We start from the raw sequence: 20,904 nt of genomic DNA on the forward strand, positions 1-20,904 counted from the left end.
CTACTTTCTGCCATGCTATTTTCCAGTTTTCCTAGCAGTTTTTGTCAAATAGTGAGTTTTTATCACAGAAGGTGGAATCTTTGGGTTTATCAAACAGTAGATTACTATAGGCATTGACTACTTTGTCATGTGTACTGCCACTGTACTTCTTATTCTCAGCCAGTAACAAATAGTTCTGATGATTGCTGCTTTATAATGTAGTTTTAGATCTGGTATGGCTAGGTTACCTCACTTTGCATTTTTTTCATTAATTCCTTTTATATTCTTGATCTTTTGTTCCTTCAGATGAATGTTGTCATTTTTTCTATCTCTATAAAGTTTTTTTTTTGGTAATTTGATTGTATGGCAGCGAATAAGTAAATTCATTTAGGTAGGATTGTCATACTTGTTATATTACTCGACCTGTCCGTGAGCAATTGATTTTTTTCCAGTTGTTCAGATCTGACTTTAATTGTGTGAAAAGTGTTTGTGATTGTGTTCATTTAGTCCCCAGGTTTATCTTGGCAGGTAGACTCCCACATATTTCATAGTCTACAGTTATTTTGAATGGAATTTCTCTTTTTATCTCTTCCTGCTGGACTTTGTTAGTGATATGTAGAAATGCTGATGTTTTATGTGGTTTTATTTTATGTCCTTTGACTTTGCTAAAGTTGTTAATTATTTCAAATAGTTTTTCATTTGATTCTCTAAGTATACCATCATATCATCTGCAAAGAGTGATAGCTTTGTTTCTTCATTGCCTATTCTAACTCTTCAATTTCTTTTTCTTTTCTTCTAGCTAAAGCTGACATTTCTATTACAGTGTTGAATAACCATGGTGATAATGGACATCCTTGTTTCACCTCTGATCCTTTTGGAAAAGCTTCTATCTTATCCCCATTACATATAATGCTTGCTGATGGTTTTAGATAGATACTACTTATCATTTTAAGGAAAACTCCATTTTTTCCTATACTCTCTAGTGTTTTTAATAGGAATGGATATTGTATTATGTCAAAAGCTTTTTCTGCATCTAATGAGATAATCATGGTTTTTGCTAGTTATGTTGTTGATATGGTCAATTATGCTGATAGTTTTCCTGATGTTGAACCAGCCTAGCATTCCTACTACAAATCCCACTTGGTCATAGTGTATTATCCTCGTGAAAAATTGCTGTAATCGCTTTGTGAATTTTTCATTTAAAAATTTTTGCATCAATCTTCAATAGGGATATTGGTCTGTAATTTTTTTTTCTTTCTTCTGGCTCTTCCTGGTTTATATATTAGCACCATATTTGTATCATTAAAAAGAATTTGAGTAGAACTCCTTCACCTATTATTCCTAATAGTTTATCTAGTATTAGAATTAATTATTCTTTAAATGCTTGGTAGAAATCATTTGTAAATCCATCTGGCCCTGGAGATTTTTTTCTTGGAGAGTTCATTGATGGCTTGTTCTGTTTCTTTTTCTAAAATGAGGTTAAGTATTTTATTTCCTCTTCTGTTAATCTGGGAAATTTATATTGTTGTAAATATTCACCATTTCACTTAGATTGACAGATTTATTGGCATACAGTTGGGCAAAATAGTTCCTAATTGTTGTTTCATTTCTTCTTCATTGGTGATAAATTCACTCTTTTTTGATACTAGTAATTTGGTTTTCTTCTTTCGTTTTTAGATGAAATAGAGGTTTATTTGTTTTATTGGTTTTTTCATAAACCCAGTTCTTAGTTTTATTTACTAGTTCAATAGTTTTCTTAGTTTAAATTTTATCAATCTCTCCTTTGATTTTCAGAATTTCTAATTTGGTGTTTAATTGGGGATTCTAGTTTGGGTTTTTTTTAGTTGCGTGCCCATTTTTTTGATCTCATCTTCTTTTTTGTTCATGCAAGTATTTAGAGAGATAAAATTTCCCCTAAGAACTGCTTTGGCTGCTTCCCATAAGTTTTAATATGTTATCTCTTCTCTTTGATGAAATTATTTCTGCGATTTGTGATTTCTTTAGGATTATATTACTTAGTTCTCAATTTTTAGTCTCTCTTTCTATGGCTCTTTATTACATGTCATTTTTATTGCATCATAATCTGAAAAGGATGCATTTAATTTTCCTACCTTTTTGCATTGGATTATGAGATTTTTTTGCCCTGATATGTGGTAAATTTTTTGTGTGTGTAGGTGCCATGTACTGCTTAGAAAAAGTATATTCCTTTCTATCCTCACGGAGTTTTCTCCAGAGGTTTGTCATATCTAACCTTTCTAAAATTCAACTCACCTCTTTAACTTCTTTCTTGTTTATTTTATGGTTAGATTTATCTAGTTTTTAGAGGATGTGGTTGAGGTCCCCTACTAGTGTAGTTTTGTTGTCTGTTTCTTCCTGTAACTCACTTCTCCAAGAATTTGGATGCTATATCACTTGGTGCATTTGTGTTTATTATTGATACTAATTCATTGTCTGTAGGACCTTTTAGCAAGATACAGTTTCCTTTCTTAACTCATTTAATTAGATCTCTTTTTTCCTTTTGCTTTGTCTGAGATCAGGATTGCTACCTTTGCTTTTTTTTACTTCAGCTGAAGTATAATATACATAACAGATTTTGCTCCAGCACCTTACATTTACTTTATGTGTATCTCTCTATTTCAGGTGTATTTCTTGTAAACAGCATATTGTAGGATTCTAATTTTTAATCCACTTTGCTATCCATTTTATGGGGGAGTTCATCTCATTCACATTCACAGTTATGACTACTAATTGCGTCTTTCTTTCCATCCTGTTTTCCCTCATTTACACTTTTCTCTCTCCTTTTGCGCTTTCCCTTCTCACTAGTGTTTTGCTTCTGACTGTCATGTACCTCAGTCTGTCCTCTCTTCTATTGGCTCCCCTCTCTTTTCTTGCCCCTATTACTTCTGCACTATCTTCTGTCCTCCTTCCCTTGAGTGGTGTATTTGAAGATCAAATTTTCTGTTCAGGATGATTGAAAATCCCTATCTCATTGCGTATCTTTTCCCCTGACAAATTATTCTCAGTTTTGCTAGGTAGTTCATCCTTGGTTGTATTCCAAGCTCCTTTTTCTTCTGGGATATCATTTTCTAAACCCTCAGATCCTTTAATGTAGATACTTTAAGTCCTGTGTAATTCTCACTGTGGCTCCGTGATTTTTAAATTTTTTTCTTTATGGCTACTTGGCAGTATTTTCTCTTTGACCTGAAAATTCTGCAATTTCGCTATAATATTCCTTACAGTTCTTGTTTTGGGATCTTTTTCAGGATGTGGATTCTTTTAATGATTGTTTTACCTTCTGATTCTAGGATATCAAGGCAGTTTTCCTGTTATTTCTTGAAAGAAGCTGTCCAGGCTTTGTTTTTGATCATGGCTTCAGGTAGTCCAATAATTCTTAACTTGTCTCTCCTAGATATATTTTCTAGGTCAGTTCTTTTTTCAGTGAAGTATTTTATATTTTCTTCTATTTTTTTCATTCTTTTAATTTTGTTTGACTGATTCTTGGTGTCTCAGAGTCATTAGCTTTCACTTGACCAATTCTATTTTTTTAAGAAATTATTTTCTTCAGTTAGCTTTGTACCTCCTTTTCAGTCAATTTTTATCTTTCCTTTTCCAAGCTGTTGGCTCCCTCTTGCATGCCTCTCATTGCTTTTCCCAGTTTTTCTTCTCTCATATTTGATTTTTAAAATCCTTTCTGGGCTCTTCTAAGGAAGCTCTTTGGGCTTGAGATCAATTCATATTCCCCTTTGAGGTTTTAGATGTAGGTATATTGACAGTGTTGTCCTGTTCTGAGTTTGTGTTTTGATCTGCCCTGTCACCATAGTAATTTTCAATGATCAAGGTTCTTTTTTGCTTCTTGCTCATTTTTTTTGCCCATTTCATGGCTTTTTAACCTTGAGCTCTTCTCCTAGGGTACAGGGGGCACTGTCCCAAGCTTCTTCTGCTGGGAGCTAGGGGCCTGGTCACACAGACATATATGCTAGCTCTTATTGTTGTTATTAATAGTAGTATTATAGTTCACATGCTTGCCAAAGCAGTATTTTCTAGAAATACTTTAAGGTTAAATAATCTTTAAAAATCCTTCTGATAATTGGAATAGGATTTTAAAGCTGAAGCAGAACTTAAAAAAAACTAGTTTGATGTCATGATTAGGTCTATATAAGTTGCTGCTGTTATAATTATTATTATATATAAGGAAATTGGGATCCAGAGAGGTAAAATGATATTTTCAAGTTGAAGTGGCTTTTTGGTGGGGTACTAGAACCAACCTTCACTGTAGTTGTCACCTCAAGTCCTTGGAAAGTCTCTTTATTTACCCTTTCTCCCAGTGATTTCATCAAATACCATGGATTCAATTGTTATGCCTATGCAAACTTTCAAATCTGTATATTTAGCTTTAATCTTTGTTTCCTTATCTCCATCCTCATAGTTCTTGCTTTCTGCTAGGCATTTCCACCTGCTTGTCCCATAGGCATCTCAAACTCAAACTGGAAGCTTCTTGATGTTAGAGACTTTTTAATTTTTGTCTTTGTATCTTTACCACTTGATACTTTTTTTTTTTTTGGACCCTGACTTGTTTAATTGGCTTAGGGAACTCCCAGTGATGAGATTCTATAATACAAATCTGCACGCTTTGTAACTTACAAGTCTTTAGAAACAATTGGGACATCATTAGATTAATTTACCCTGAATGACACAAACAGAATGTGTCAGCAGTGTGGTATTTGAATACAAAATTTTCTGCCTCCTGGACCAGATTTCTACCCCTTATGACATTCTGCTTTTTAGCTTACACATAGGTGCTTATTAAATGCTTCTTGAAATAATTGAATTCAGCATGTTAAAAACGAAACTCATTATCCCTGCCCCAAACCCATGGACAGCTAGATGGCACAGTGGATAGTGTACTGGGTCTGGAGTCAGGAAGACTTCTTATCCTGAGTTCAAATCTCTCCTTAGACACTTGCTCTGTGAACTTAGACAAGTCACTTAGCCTTGTTTGCCTCAGTTTCCTATCTATACAATGAGCTGGAAAAGGAAATGGCAAACCATTCTAGTATCTCTGCCAAGAAACCCCCAAAGGAATCACAAAGATTTGGACATGACTGAAAAATGACTGACAACAAACCATACCCCTTGTATAACTTCTCAATTTTTATCAAAGGCACCGTCATCCTTGTAATGATCATCATCATCATTGCTAGCCTTTCACTCATCCTTTATTCTCCTTTTCTGAGTACTTGCCAGATCATATAAATTATACTTCCACCATAGCTCTGTCATCTTCCATCTTCACTTCATTCGTGTGGCCACCACCCTAGTTCAAAAACACATTTACTTTTTGTTGGACTGTTGAAATACATAAAGAAGCTCCAGTGACTCCCTTGACTCCCTGTTGCTGCTCATAAAAATATATAAATTCCTGTGGTTGCCATTTAAAGCCCTTCCATAGCTCTCACCTGTTTCCAGACAGTTTTTCCCCCGTATTACTTCCCTTCATGCATTCTATGTTCCAACTAAATTGACCTTCTTGCTGTTCTGTGTACTCTGAATCATGCATGTATTTCTAGGAGTCATTTGGTGGCTGCAATTGAAAGTGTGCTGACTTTCAATCATACGTTTGAAATCTGTACAATTGAAAGTATGCTGACTCCAGACCCAGAGGACTTAAATTCAAATTAAGCCTCTAACATTTAATACCTTTTTTTTTCCTTGGGTAAATCACTTCATCTCATTCAGTTCCTTGTCTGTAAAATCTATATGGCCTTCTGGTCACTTCCTATTCTGCATTATTGAACTGAAAGAAAAATAGAGGGGAAACTACTTTTTCTCCATACAAATCATATCATTTAGGACAAAGGAGGAGAGATTAGAATTGACTTACATAGACGTAAAATTGTTGTCTAGTAATGTCCAAATCTTCATGTCTCCATTTGGCATTTTCTTGGCAAAGATACTGGAGTGGTTTGGCATTTCCTTCTCCAGCTCATTTTACGGATAAAGAAACTGAGGCAGACAGGGTTAAGTGATTTGCCCAGAGTCATACAGTTAGTGTTTGAGGCCAGATTTATACTCAGAATGAGTTACTGACTCCAGGACTGGTGCCTTATCCACTGTGCCACGTGGCAAGCAGAAGTAAAATGCTTCACTATAAAAGTTGTTTTTAATGTTGTAAAATTATTACTTTAATTTGGAAATATCTAACTTGAATTAGTTAAAAGTTTTAATTATGTAATTTTTAAAAAAATTAGTATCTTTTTACAAGTACATGGTGCAGCTAAAGTGAGACTAATTGGACCAGCTTTAAGGGAATACATACAAATTTGTAATTAATATATTGAATAAAGATTAAAAAATTATTATTTCAAATACTTCAACAAATATTAAGTACTGAGAACTACAGTTGAACTACGGTTCTCAAAGAATTTTTTTTTCTTTGTTATTCCTGGTCTTTAAGCACTTGAATGAATCTCAGTTATGCTTCTTAATATCTTTGGATCATCAGATTTGAGTTAAATATAAACAAAAAGTTTTAGGTAATACTCATCCTATTTTTAGTCAGTTTAAATAGTTCCTTCAAGACATTTTCATTTTAGCTTTATATTTCAGTTAGACCTTTTTGAGTAATTTTTATGTTCATTGAAATAGACTTGTCAGATTTATATTATGATATGTAAATCTTAGTAAACTAGCAAGAGAGACTAAGAATTTCTGGTACATTTCTTAAGTAAAGGTGAATAAGACAATTTATCCAGGTTTCAATTTACTATGTTTGTAGAACAATTTGTGAAACTGTTAAGTTACTCAGCTTTGACTGCAATGTGAAATAAATATTATGTATTTATCAGAAGTAAAAATCCTAAATTACATTTGTCTTAAACCTAAAATTAGTAAATACTTAAGATTGTGTGTTTGCTTTTCAGCTAAAATCTTAGTGGTAGGATGCTTATCAATATATATTAAAAAGTATTTAATGTTGAAGTTTCAAAGTTGAAAACATTGTTTTGAAATGCAGGCATTGCCTACTTAAAAGTGACAGGATATACTATTTGGTCACCTAAATATAGCATATTTTATAGTCACTTAAATATAGCATATATAAGCTCAATACTAAATTTTAGGAGAAGCAATGGGATGTAGTGAATCATGAGCTGATCTTAGATCCAAGAACACCTGAGTTCAATTCTCTGCTCTGACACATATCTTGAGTGACCCTGAGCAAGTCCGCAAACCTCTCAGTGCTTATGCAACTCTCTTAAGACTAATTTGCAGACAAGAAGTTTGCTTGCGTTGAAACATAGAGTTTCTTCATCTGGAAGTTGCCTATGATGCCAATGAAATCACAAGTTTGCTCCCTATATCTGTTTACTAAGTTCATATAAGTGCACTGTGAATTTTTCTGGATTTTGACCTCTTATCTTTTTCACATTTTTAGCGAATTGAGTGTTCCAACTGTAGTCGCAATAAATACTTCAAACCATCAGTATTTTCTGCCAGTTAGACATATTGAGAGTCCTGAAGATGTGATGCAGTTCATTAATGATATTTTGGATGGCACAATAGAAGTAAGTGACTTAATTCAATTTAAATAAAACTGTAATGCTATTTGGTCATTTTTTTTAACTTAAAGGGTATGATAAACAAAGTACGAAATACTAGCTTTTTCTTAAAGGCCTCATTCTGTAGCATTTGAAACTGGAATCTTCCCCCTGCTTCTCAATATTGTATCTTCCTTTGGTTTCCATGACACTTTATTCTCATATTGCACCTGATTGCACCATCTCTTTATCTTCTTTCTCACACATAGGAAATCATTTAGACAGAATCTCAAGTTAGCTATTCCATTCCAAACCTGAGAGAGAATCTCTGTAATACCCCTAATATAAGTAGACATCTAGCTCTTATGCATGAGAACGAACCTCCAGTATTGCGTAATCTTCTACTACCCTAGGCATCCACTTTTAGATGGTTTTAATGATGAGGAAATTTGTCTTTATATCAAGCCAAGTATTATTTCTGGTTCTGTCTTATGGACAAATTTAACAAATCTTAATCCAGCTACCACTGAACTGCCCTTTATATATTTCAAGGCACTCATGTCCTTGCCAAATCTTTTCTTGTCTAGACTAAGACCCCCAAGTTCTTTTAACCAATCATTATTTGGCATGATCTTCAGAACTCTGAATATCCTGATTTCTCTCTTCTAAACAAACGCTAGGTTTTTACTATTTGAAATTACTTCTAGTAATAATTATAATATGATGTAAAGAGAAATAAATAAAAAGATTAACAATGTGTGTCTCTTTAACTTATATTTTGTCTGAAATTTCAGGCCAGAGGTGGTGACGGAATTTTGCAAAGATTGAAAAGAATATGTTATGATGTCAGGACTACAGTTGTGGTAAGATTTGGGGGGAAAAGTAAATAATAATGAAAGATAAATAGGTATTTATGATTCATCCAGAATACAACCTCATTACAGTAAAATCTCAAAACACAAATGAGTAGAAGAAGATGAATTTTTGTTTTTTTATTTTTCTTTTTCTAGCTGCATAGGTTCTTTTATTCTTTTTTCTCTTAATAGTATTTATTTTTTTTTCCAATTACACATAAAGATAGTTGTCAACATTCATTTTTGTAAGATTCTGAGTTCCAGTTTTTTCTGCCTCTATCTGTTCCTTCCCCCTTCCCCAAGATAGCAAGCAATCTGATATAGGTTATACATGTACAGTCATGTTAAATATACTTCCATGTTAATCATGTTGTGAAAGAATAATAAGAACAAAAGGGAAAAACTATGAGAAAGAAAAAAAAGTGAAAATAGTATGCTTTGATCTGCATTCCTTCCGTAGTTCTTTCTCTGGATGTTGATAGCATTTTTCCTCATAAGTCTTTTGGAATTGTCTCGGATGATTATATTGCTGAGAAGAGCTAAGTCTACCATAGTTGATCATTGCACGGTGTTGTTTGGTTCTCCTGGTTCTGCTCACTTCACTGAGCATTAGTTCGTTTAAGTCTTTCCAGGTTTTTTCTGAAATTCACCTGCTCATCATTTTCTTTTCTTTTTGAATTTTTTAAAAATTAATTTAATTCCTTTTAGTTATCTACATTCACTTCCATAAGCTTTAAATTTTCTTCACGTCTCTCCCCTCTCACCTCCCCCAAACAGCATGTAGTCTGATATAGGCTCTACATGTGTATTCTTATTAAACATATTTTCACATTAGTCATGTTGTATGGAAGAATTAGAACTAATGGGAGGAACCATGAGAAAGAAAAAACAAAACAGGAAAAGAGCAAATAGTATTCTTCGATCTGCATTCAGACTCCATATTTCTTTCTTTGGGTGTGGATAGCATTTTCCGTCTTGAGCCTTTTGGAGTTGTTTTAGGTCCTTGCGTTGCTGAGAAGAGCTAATTCTGTCAAAGTCATTCATTGCACAATGTGACTGTTTGTGTCTACAGTGTTCTCCTAGTTCTGTTCATTTCACTCAGCATCAGTTCATACAAGTATTTGCAGGTTTTTCTGAAGTCTGCCTGCTCATCATTTCTTCTAGCACAATAGTTCTCCATTACATTCATATACCACAACTTGTTCAACCATTCCCCAGTTGATGAGCATAGCTTTAAATTCCAAGTCTTTGCCACCACGAAAAGAACTGCTACAAAACTTTTGGACATGTAGGTTCTTTTCCATTTTTTATGATCTCTTTGGGATACAGACTTAGAAGTGTTATTGCTAGATCAAAGGGTATACACAGTTTTATAGCCCTTGGGGCATAGTTCCAAATTGCTCTCCAGAATGGTTGGATTGGTTCACAACTCCACCAACAATGCATTAGTGTTCTAATTTTCCCACATCTTCTCCAACATTTATCATTTTCCTTTTCTGTCATTAACTATTTCTGTAATTAACCAAATCTAATTGGTGTGAGGTGACACCTCAGAGTTGTCTTAATTTGCATTTCTCTAATCAGTAGTGATTTGGACTACTATTGCTTGTTTATTGTAGGAATGGGTAAAATTGTAACCTTCATTCCCAGCCCTTACCCCTAGAAAAATGTGAACCAAATAATTTTTAATTTAATTTCAAAGGAGTAAAGTGTTCAGCAGTGTTGAATGCTATAAATGTCAAGAATACCTAGCCACTTAAGTTTTTAGTGATCTGTAAGAGTCTTTTTCTGTACAGTAGTAGGGATAGATAAAATAAGGAAAGTTAAAGAGTAAATGGGTGCAAGAAACCAAGACCATGAAGAGTAAATGGCTAGATTATAATTGAGTTAAAATAAATATAAATAAATTAAAGGATTGGCAACCAGCATTGGGGGTAAGCACCAAGTTCAAGATCTTAGATGTGGATAATAGAAGTTCCTTGACAGCAAAGACTGAAGTTTGTTCTCCTTATATCCCCTATGCCTTACATAGGCATTGTATATATTAGACTCTATTATATGAGGTTGAAATTTGGCTAAAATATAGTTGAGGATCAGTGAAGTAGAAGAGCTGATAAAACTGGCAGACCTTAGTATCAGATGTGTCATCTACATGGATGTTTAAGTGAAAGGTGATAAGAGATATGGATAACTTGGTAAAGGTAATGATCAGTCCTGAATGGTGATTGTTGGAGGTTAGAGATTGTGGCATAATCTGATGACATGGACTTCAGTTGGAGTGCTGGTGGCAGACCATTGTTCTGGAAAGTGGCACAGGTTAGCAGGAAGCAGACTGGACCTTCCTCCTCTTCCAGACACATGGAGATTTAGAGAAAGGAGAGGGGTGGAGCATATAATTGTCATCCATAGGAAACTGGGTTTTGGTCCAGGCTGGAAATTTAGGAAATTAAGAAAGCATGGAACAGTGGAAAGGGGTAATATGGGACCCTATTCCATTAGATTAAAGATGAAATGGGACATGAGTCTAATGGTTGAGTTCAAATAAGTGTGACAGAATGGAGGAATTTTTGCCTGGACCAGCAAATATAGATGACAGGTGAAGAAGTCAGTAGATTGGAAGGGAAATGAGGAAAACTTGTTAATCATATTAATTGGAAAAATTGGTGAAATGAGATTCTAAAGTTGAACAAAGAGACAGAAACTAGCAGAGAAGTTATGGAGGGAGGAAAGGACCTAGTAATTGTCAAAGTTGGTATTTCTTTGGCAGAGGTTCCTAAACTTATTTGGCATACTGCCTCCTTTAAAAAAAAATTACTCATCATCCTCCTGGGGTTAGGTTAGGTTAACCCTTATTTTTATTCAATGGACCCCAATTGCACCTGAGGGTACTACTCCCCACCCCACTCTCCGAATTGCTCTCGTGGTATCTCCCATTTTGTGAGCCTACATAATTTATCTCATTCATGCCTCACAAGGTATATAGTTGTCTCCATTTTACAGATAAGGACACTGAAACCTGAAGGAGTTAAGTGATTTATTCCAGAGAGAAAGAAGAGCCCGAATTTGAACTTGGGTTATCTGACTCCATATCCAGTACTGTTCTTGTACCACAAAGTCCTTTGTTTCTAAACATAGAATTCAGTTGTCAGTACCCTGTAATGTTCCTTTTAGATTACTCTGAGAATCTAAATTTAATAAATAATGATAAAATCCAAATGGAAGGAAATCTATAAGTAAATCAGCAAGCATTTATTTAAACACCTTCTTTGTGCCAGACACTATGCCATGTGCCACTATGCAGAGACAAAAATAAAATAACCCTTGGACACAGGTAGCTAATATTCTGTCAAGGGAGACATGTATATGTAAAAAAGTAGACAGTAAATACCAAGTAATTTGCAAAAGTATGCACAAGTAAGTGGGACACCAAGAAAGGCAGTGTGTAAGCTAAGCTTTGAAGCAAATAAGGGATTCTAAGAAGCAGAAGTGAGGATCTAGTTCATTCTAAGTATGGGTTAGAATAAGGGAGAGACAGCTAATGGAATGTTAAGAAAATGTGAGATGGAGTCATGAATGAAAAAGAGCAAGAAAGCCAATTTAGCTGGACCTTATATTATGCAAAGGGGAGTAATGTATAATATGCTGTAAAGGTAAGTAGGTCCATAATGTGCAGGTCTTTAAATGCCAGAAGAGTTTCTATTTGATCCTAGAAGTAATAGGTATCCACAAGTTTCTTCAGCAGAGGAGTGACATGGTCAGATTTGTGTTTTAGGAATTTCACTTCGGCATTTGTAAATAGGGATGGATTGGAGTAGGGAGAGACATGAGGCAAAGAGGTCACTTAGGTGGCTCTTACGGTAGTACAGCTGAGATATTATGGCCTGAATTAGAGTCTGAATTAGTCATATATAGATAAGGGGGTAGATGAGAGAGATGAATGAATGAATAAAGCATTTATTAAGTTCTTACTATGTGCAAAGCACTGTGATAAGCCCTGGGAATACAAATAGAAAAGAAAGACAGTTCCTACTCTTAAGGAATTCACATTTAAATGAAGGAGACAAACAAATATGGGGAAGGTTTTTAACTCTAAGTTATGTGGAAAGACCCCTTGACTTTTAGGGTACAACAACAAAGCAGATGGTAGTGCTTCTTCTTTCATGTCATTTCCAATGATAAAGTCATATCAGTTTCTGATAATGAACCATCGATATGCCAAGGCCTTTAGTGGCAAGAGGTATTATGGAAATAGTATTCATAGTACTTGGAAACTGACTGGATACTGTAGGATGAGAGAGAGAGAGTAAGAAATTGAGAATGACTCCATGGATCAAACCAGGGCTGGAAGGATGGTCGTGTTCTTTATAGAAATAGACAGGTTTGGAAGAGGAGTGGGTTTTGAGGGAAGGATATTGAATTCCATTTGGGGGCATGTTGATCTAGTTAAAATTGTCCAGTACAGCAGTTGGTAATGAGGGACTAGTACTTAAGGCAGAATAGGGCTAGTTATATTGGTCTAGAATTAATTTGCATTGATCTCTGTACAGGCCTTGGGAATTTATAAGGTCACTAAGTAAGATAGAGTAGAGAGAGAAAAGGGGCCAGGACAGAGTCTTGGTGTATATCCACAATTAGGGGTTACAATATGATGCAATTACTTTTTTGTATTATCACGTTGATCCAAAGAAAACTGTGAAGCCGCAATTAGATATGTAGGAGCAATATGAAGAGATAACAGTGTCACAAAACACAGAGTAGAGAGGATGGCTGTTAAGTTCTTATTCTGTGTTAATTTTTGTGCAGAGTGCTCAGGATACAAATAGACAAAGTAAAAGTCTCTACTCTCAAATTCACATGATAGTTGGGAGAGATCACATAAAAGAAAGTTCAGATGAAGAACAAATGGAAGGGCCCAGGGTACAGTGACCCAGGCATTTTTAGACTCTGCCAGTGAGTCAAGATGACAGTGACTGGAAGTTTACAGGGTGAAAGACAAGATAAAATTTAAGTCCCAAATAACCTTACAGTGCAGTGGCAGGGCGAATACGAAGGCCCGATCCTTGTCCATCTTACTAGAAGAACTAGATTTAGTGACTCCCACCTTGGCCAAGCAGTTTGAGCACTAAAGCAGAACAAATGGGTTCTGGGTAGCCCCACTGCCCCAGGTGGTAACACGTCTTTCTGTCCTCTCTCTGTCCCAGATAGGAAGGAAATAGTAAACCAAGCTGTTTGCCATTGTGTTTTGTTAATCCGCCTAGTAGATTCCTGCATTGAGACAGATCAAATGAAGTGCAAATCAAACTTAATAGATTTGCTATTTACTGTTTCTTAGAAAGAAACTAAAATCTCCAGGTTTTATGTCTTTATACTTTTAGTTTTACTACGCTTTTGTTACTATAGGTATGTAAAATTTTTAAATTTACGTTATTATATGTAGACAGTATGAAGGAAGAATATAGATGTGTTGACTTTTACATCAGCACTACAGATGAAAACCTCTAATGTTTTTAAGTGACAAAAAAATCTAAATACAACTGAATTCTTGTTCTTTTTTCTATAGTCTGTATTCAGAAGCTCACCATTTTTGGGGTGTTTTCTCTTTGGCCTGCCACTGGGTGTCATCAGCATCATGTGTTATGGAATCTACACAGCTGACACAGATGTAGCTTATACAGAAGAACGAATTGAAGTATCTAAAAAGGAAACTGAAACTACAGATGTGAGAGATGAAGGCAATGAGGAAGAAACAAAGGAAGAAAACAATGGGAATTCTCTAGTACTTTCAGAGGCAGAGCAAGAACCCAAAGATATATTAGAAAAGAAAAATGACTGAGTCTCCTATGATTTAGGTTATTTGATAGGATTTCTAATTTAAAAAAAAAAAACTTATTTATTGACTTTAATCATGATCTTTGCCGAAGAAAACATCTGATCTGTATTTTGCTAATATCAAATCCATGGACTAAAGTCTTCCCATATTTGGGTGAAAGGTGGGTCATATGGATAAGAAATGATATATTTATCTTTTTTTTAAAGCAGTCTTCAAAGTTTACTATTGATAAACATCATAGTAAGAAACTAAATCAATTTGTATATTCCTTTATTTGAATATTATCTGACAAAGTTGAGGTTCTGGGGCAGAATATTTACATCTGTAAATCAGATAGATGACACATTTTTACTTAGAACAATAATAACACTCCCAATTACATTAAAAAAAATAGAAGTAGGTGTTTATTCTGGCCATTTCAAAGATGAGCACTTCGAATGTGTAAGACTTGTAATGATTTCTCCCACATATAACAATTCATGTTATTCAGACTCTGGTAAATAAAAATAATTTAACGTTACATAGCATGCCAATTTTACTTCAGTGGCTAAAAGGAGAACAGATTTTACTTTTTTGCATCATCATAAAGTCTGTGTATACGTCTACCCCAAACCCAAATCAGCAACTCTATGCTTCGTATGCATCAGCCTCTGTGTCTTAAGTGAAATTACTTAAAGAAATATTTTCAAACTATTCAGAATTGTTAGATTTGCAGTTATTCCATGGAAATGTACACTTCACTGTGTAGGCTGTATTTAGGTAACACTGTTTTTAAAAGTTATTGTAAGGTATTTATGACAGCTTATGTAACATTATAAAACAACAACTCTTGTAAAAGAATATCTATTAAGGTCATTCTTCTACACATCTCCCCATCATCCCTATCCTTTCATTTTATATACTTATTTAAATACTGCACTAAATCTATAGAGTGATATCTACAAATGTTTATTTTTACATGACAGTGTATTTATTTTAGTTTGGGTTTATATTTGATCATTTTTATTTTAGTTACCATTTGAACAGTAAGCTATTAGTTGTTTATGCATTTCATCATCACAAAATCAAGTTATCCAATATAATGTATTTTTCTTAAATATTCAATTATAAAAATGATTTCTGATTCTAGCCTGGGATACTGAAAATATAAGTTATCTTATTTTCTGTTCCCAAGGAGTTAACCTTTGATTAGCACTGATGCCATGAGGATCATCATAGAAACTAAACTTAAATTCTTGATTTTACAAGTACTGAGGCAATATTAACATCAGTTTTATTATGATCCCTTGGGTTTATATTTTTTAATTTTTAATGTTTTTTCTTATTGCAACACTCATTTTTAAAATACATGCCAGCTTCATTACTTTTTATAATGAAACAAATATGCCATGGCACTGGATTATTATATTCCTAAATGAAATTTTAACTAGTGCAGGTATGCTATGTGTAACTTACAGGCAAATTCTGTTTCAGGTAGTACTCATTGATTCTCTCTTTTAGACATGAATGTTAGGTTATTTATTATATATCAGTCGAATTTGTACTGCCATAATACAAAGTTTAGAAAATTACCAATGCCTAAATTGAGAGTCATTGTAAGGTGTGAATGCTTAACAATCATGGATATGAAGAAATTGTTATAGAAAAGATCATTGATTTCTTTTGACCATATATCTTCTCTCAGATTTAGCCATCAGCATGATTTTGGACCTTGAAAATTTAATACCCATCTATAATCTCAACCTAAAATTAATGACCTCAGGAAAAATTGCAGCCTATTTTATGTACACAGAATAACTTAGTGGTCTTACTATATAATCTGAAGGTTCATGTTTGTGATATAGTGGTTTAATCTTATTTCATTTCTATTTCTAAACTCTGTAACTTTACCCCAATTGTTATTTGTCCCACTTAACATTTTCATTTTAAAATTTCTGCATCAGGAAGACTTTAATCTTAGTGATTTAGGAATAGAAGACGACTCCATTATCCTTTTAAAAAACGAAGTCTTTTTTAAACTTCAGAGTAGGAATTTTGTAAAAAAATTTTTTCTTCTGCCAACTGATTTAATATAATTCTTGTTTGTTTATTATTGTACTTTTCTTCCATAATCCTTTTGCCCTGGAAATTTTTTAGCAAAATTTTGTGGTCAGAAAAAATATTTAAAAGTCAAACTCCTTCTTTGGTTGTTTTTTTTTTTAAAGAAGAACATAGCTACCAGTGATTTATGGGGTACGTCATTTTAAAATGAAATAACTACAATATGAAAAATTATGTGGTAATTTGGGATTTCTGCTTCAGCTTTAAGTTAGGGTTTTTTTTTTCTATTCAAACATAATTTTGAGTATGCCATATAGAATTCAGGATTGCAGATGCCTGCTGCTAGTAAACTGGTGCCTAGATAATATTTAAAATAAGTTTTTTCAGCATTTTCAAAGACAAATTGGGTTAATAGTTTTCTCAACCTGCCTATATTCCTCTCCCTAAATTCTCTGTTTTTCACATTATTTCTTTCTATAGCTAATACAGCCTAAAACTTTATAGAGTAGTCTTTTGATTAGAGTTTCTGTCTCAGAGTTTCTGTATTCTGCCTAGCACACAGTGCTTGCTGGCACCTGCTGTGGAAATAATATACCAAATATCTGGTGGGCTGTCCAGTCTAAGTTTGCAGAAAGGCATATGTCTCACTCAGGTACAGATGAGTTGTTAATATAACCAGCTATGCTGTTTTTTTAAAAAAAAATTACAATTTAAATGCACTCACATTCTCATCAATACTTCATCCCAGAATTGCATTTCTGTGGAGTGAAGAGCAAAAAATCACATACCTATTCTTAATATCTTGATATTGTAATAATAGTATGCGAAAAGACCAGTTTGTGACTTAATTTGTGAGATTGGTTTTGGCATTTTATTTTTATATATATTTTCCTGAAAGAAATTAGACATCTGAGTCCAAGAGAGGGTGAAAAATAATTTTCTATTACTTTACCTTGGACTAATTATGTAAGGGTTTCTGAAAATCTAACATAACTGAATTTACGATATGCTGCCTTATGGTACTGCGTGTAAACCTTTGTTTTTCTACAATAAATTAACTGAAAAAATGTTAAGTTGTAATGTATTTTTATTGTCCAATATATTAATATCCTCCTTAAAATCAGGTAGTTATAAAACAGAAATGGAGTAGGGTGCATAGGTCTCTATTACACCATAGCCCTCCAACCTTTGTTCTGTGAAGCTGTTGGCATCTTGATATAACCTATATAACGAGATGCAAGTTGCTTTTTTTTTTTTGAGCAGGTATTTTTGCTAATTTTTGTTAGAGTTCACATTAAGAGTGTGCCTTTCAAATGAACACACACACGCATATATGAAACACCAGTTGTTTAAGAGGTGTTTGCACTTATGGAGCTTACATTCTTTTGTGTCATTTTGTCATTTTTCATCTTTAAGATTTAAAAATGGATCTTTGTAAATGTCCATTTGTACCCAGCTGTCTTTAGTTTGAATAATAAATGTTTGCTTCCTTTAAGAAGCACAAACTGCCTTCACATATTTTTTTAAGATACTTGGATGTTCCAGAGTCCACTTTATATAATATTTTTTATCATAAGATTTGATAAAGTGTTCTCATTGATTTGTTCTCCCTTATTGAGAACTGTTATAGTGGATTTTGACCATGGAAAGATGCTAAATAATTATAAATGTAATCTACTTTTAGTAAATTGAGCCTGAACCTCAATTTATACTCTGTTGACTTAGAAGTTAAGAGGCTTAATTAACAAACCCATAAACTTCTTAATTATAAATGTGAATGTTTAAAAAACTCTGTGCTTGTAAAACATCATAATAATTTGTGCTTCAAGTGATAAAATTATGAAGAAATATATAAATTCATTTACACATCTAACAGGATTATTGGGTTATGTTATAGAAAAGCTAGGGTTTTGGACAGCACAAATATAGTAGATATAATGAAGGTTTATATTATACTTGGTATATACACTAATCTTTTAGTAATAAAAAATGAGTGGCTCACAATGAAAAAAATTAATATAAGGCATAAAACTGATCATATATTTTATTCTCGTCTGCCCTGCTAGGTATGATTACTGATATTCTAGGGAATGGGGAAGGGAATAAGCATTTATACAGTGCCTCCTATGTGCCAGGTTGTCCTAAGCACTTTAATAAATATTATCTCATTTGATCCTCACAGCAGTGATTATTTCCATATTACAGATGAGGAAACTGAGGTAAGTAGGTTTAAGTGCTCACACAGTTTCTCAGACCAGATTTGAACTTGGGTGTTCCTGACTATAGGTGCCACCAGTTGCCTCTATTCTACCCCATTTTTAATTGAGTGCTGACCTATATATCTTTATGGTAGCATTATAGAGAGAAATAGGTATTTTCCCCCATTCTTACTAGAACTGGTTTTGGATTTTCATTTCTCACAGATCCACTACACTCTGGACTTTTCCACCCCTAGCTCCTCCCAGCAGTCATCCTGGTGATCCTCTCACCTCGTGGCCATTTCTTCTAAATTGTGAGTTCCTCCCTGAGACTACTATTTTGTGAAATAGCCCAGGCTATCCGCGCTTACTTTTCCCAGTTCCAATCCTGACTCTTTTTATTCAACATAAAATTACTTCTTGTTAGAGTAAATCTTCAGGGTGAAAATAGAGGATAAGGATTGGTGTAGGGAACTCCTAGATGAACATAATCCCTCTAGAATGCAGCCCAAATTGTTGCCTAAAAGACTGTTGAGAGGTTGAGTCCTTTTCTAGAGATGCATAGCCAGTATGTGTCAGTAGTCATCTCATCCTGGTGATGCCTGTCATCCTGTGACTCTCTCTTTTAAATTGTGATTTCTTTCCTATGATTCTTTAAAATCCTTTTGAAATTCCTGTTAATATTTTTTGAAATACTAATTTTCTCAGGGAATCTATTGCACAGTAAATGTAATGTATTATGTAGTACAGCTCCAATTCAAATTATCACAAATTCTGAATTAATGGGATGCACCTTAATCAAGTTTTGATATACTTTTTAAAACTCTTGCAGCATGTCACAATGCAAAAATGAAAATTAGTACAGGGTTCCATTCAGAAGACAATCGTGTTCAGGTGGAACGATTGAGACATTACATTTAGCAATTCAGATTAGCACAGCTATAGAATATTCATTCTAGGTCTCAATAATTCCAGCCTCCTGTTACTTTAGAAAATTGGCTCTTAAATTTCCTTGAAATTAAAGTCATTCTAATTGTTGGATTAAAAGTCTAAATGTTTATGGAATGAAATGGTCTTTCATGGAAAGCATATTGGAATTGAGATCTCTTATTAGTTGTTAGGTAATATATTTTTAGTGAACGAGCCAAGACTCCTTTCCTTTTCCTTTCTTACTATTTCAGAAGTTTTTTTTAAATTTATTTAATATATTTAGTTTTCAGCATTGATTTTCACAAGAGTTTGAATTACAAATTTTCTCCCCATTTCTACCCTCCCCCCCACTCCCAAGATGGCGTATAATCTGGTTGCCCTGTTCCCCAGTCAGCCCTCCCTTCTGTCACCCCACTCCCCTCCCATCCCTTTCTTATAGGGCAAGATAAATTTCTACACCCTATTATCTGTGTATCTTATTTTCTAGTTGCATGCAAAAGCTTTTTTTTTTTTTGAGCATCTGTTTTTAAAACTTTGAGTTCGAAATCCTCCCCTCTTCCCTTCCCACCCACCCTCCCTAAGAAGTCAAGCAATTCAACATAGGCCACATGCATATCATTCTGTGAAACCCTTCCACAATACTCATGTTGTGAAAGACTCACTATATTTTGCTCCTTCCTAACCTATCCCCCTTTATCCAGTTTTCTCCCTTGACCCTGTCCCTTTTCAAAAGTGGTTGTTTTTGATGACCTCCTCCCCCATCTGCCCTCTCTTCTATCATCCCTCCTTCTTTCCTGTGGGGTAAGATACCCAATTGAGTGTGTATGGTATTTCCTCCTCAGGTCAAATCTGATGAAAGCAAGATTCACTCATTCCCCCTCACCTGCCTTCTCTTCCTACAGAACTGCTTTTTCTTGCCACTTTTATGCAAGATAGTATACCCCATTCTATCTCTCCCTTTCTCCCTCTCTCAATATATTCCTCCCTCATGCCTTAATTTGATTTTATTTCTTTTAGATATCATCCCTTCATCGTCAACTCACCCTGTGCTCTCTCTCTCCATATATATATATATATATATATACACACACACATACATATATACATACACACACACACACACACACATATATATATATATATATGTATACACACACACACACATATATGTATGCATATGCCCTTCACCTACCCTAATACAGAGGTCTCATGAATCATACACATCATCTTTCCATGTAGGAATGTAAACAAAACAGTTCAACTTTAGTAAGTCCCTTGCAATTTCTGTTTCTTGATTACCTTTTCATGCTTCTCTTGATTCTTGTGTTTGAAAGTCAAATTTTCTATTCAGCTCTGGTCTTTTCACTGAGAAAGATTGAAAGTCCTCTATTTTATTGAAAGTCCATATTTTGCCTTGGAACATGATACTCAGTTTTGCTGGGTAGGTGATTCTAGGTATTAATCCTAGCTCCACTGACCTCCGGAATATCATATTCCAAGCCCTTGAGAGTTATATGTCGTTTTAGGGTATTTTGTTA

At 34.2% G+C, this 20,904-nt stretch overlaps 1 protein-coding gene across 2 annotated transcripts in view; it reads left to right on the plus strand.

Annotated features, from left to right (window-relative positions):
- Nucleotides 1–17,305, plus strand: part of TMX3 (thioredoxin related transmembrane protein 3) — an 87,098-nt gene extending 69,793 nt beyond the window's left edge. For both annotated transcript variants that reach the window (XM_036734956.1, XM_036734960.1), the window contains exons 14-16: nucleotides 7,412–7,541; nucleotides 8,309–8,377; nucleotides 13,929–17,305. In XM_036734956.1, the coding sequence (XP_036590851.1) occupies nucleotides 7,412–7,541; nucleotides 8,309–8,377; nucleotides 13,929–14,201 (472 nt within the window). In that variant the 3' untranslated portion in view covers nucleotides 14,202–17,305. The remainder of the gene's footprint in view (nucleotides 1–7,411; nucleotides 7,542–8,308; nucleotides 8,378–13,928) is intronic.
- Nucleotides 17,306–20,904: the final 3,599 nt, after the last annotated feature.

The sequence above is a fragment of the Trichosurus vulpecula genome, chromosome 1 (genome assembly GCF_011100635.1).
Source record: "Trichosurus vulpecula isolate mTriVul1 chromosome 1, mTriVul1.pri, whole genome shotgun sequence".
Classification (NCBI taxonomy): Eukaryota; Metazoa; Chordata; class Mammalia; order Diprotodontia; family Phalangeridae; genus Trichosurus; species Trichosurus vulpecula.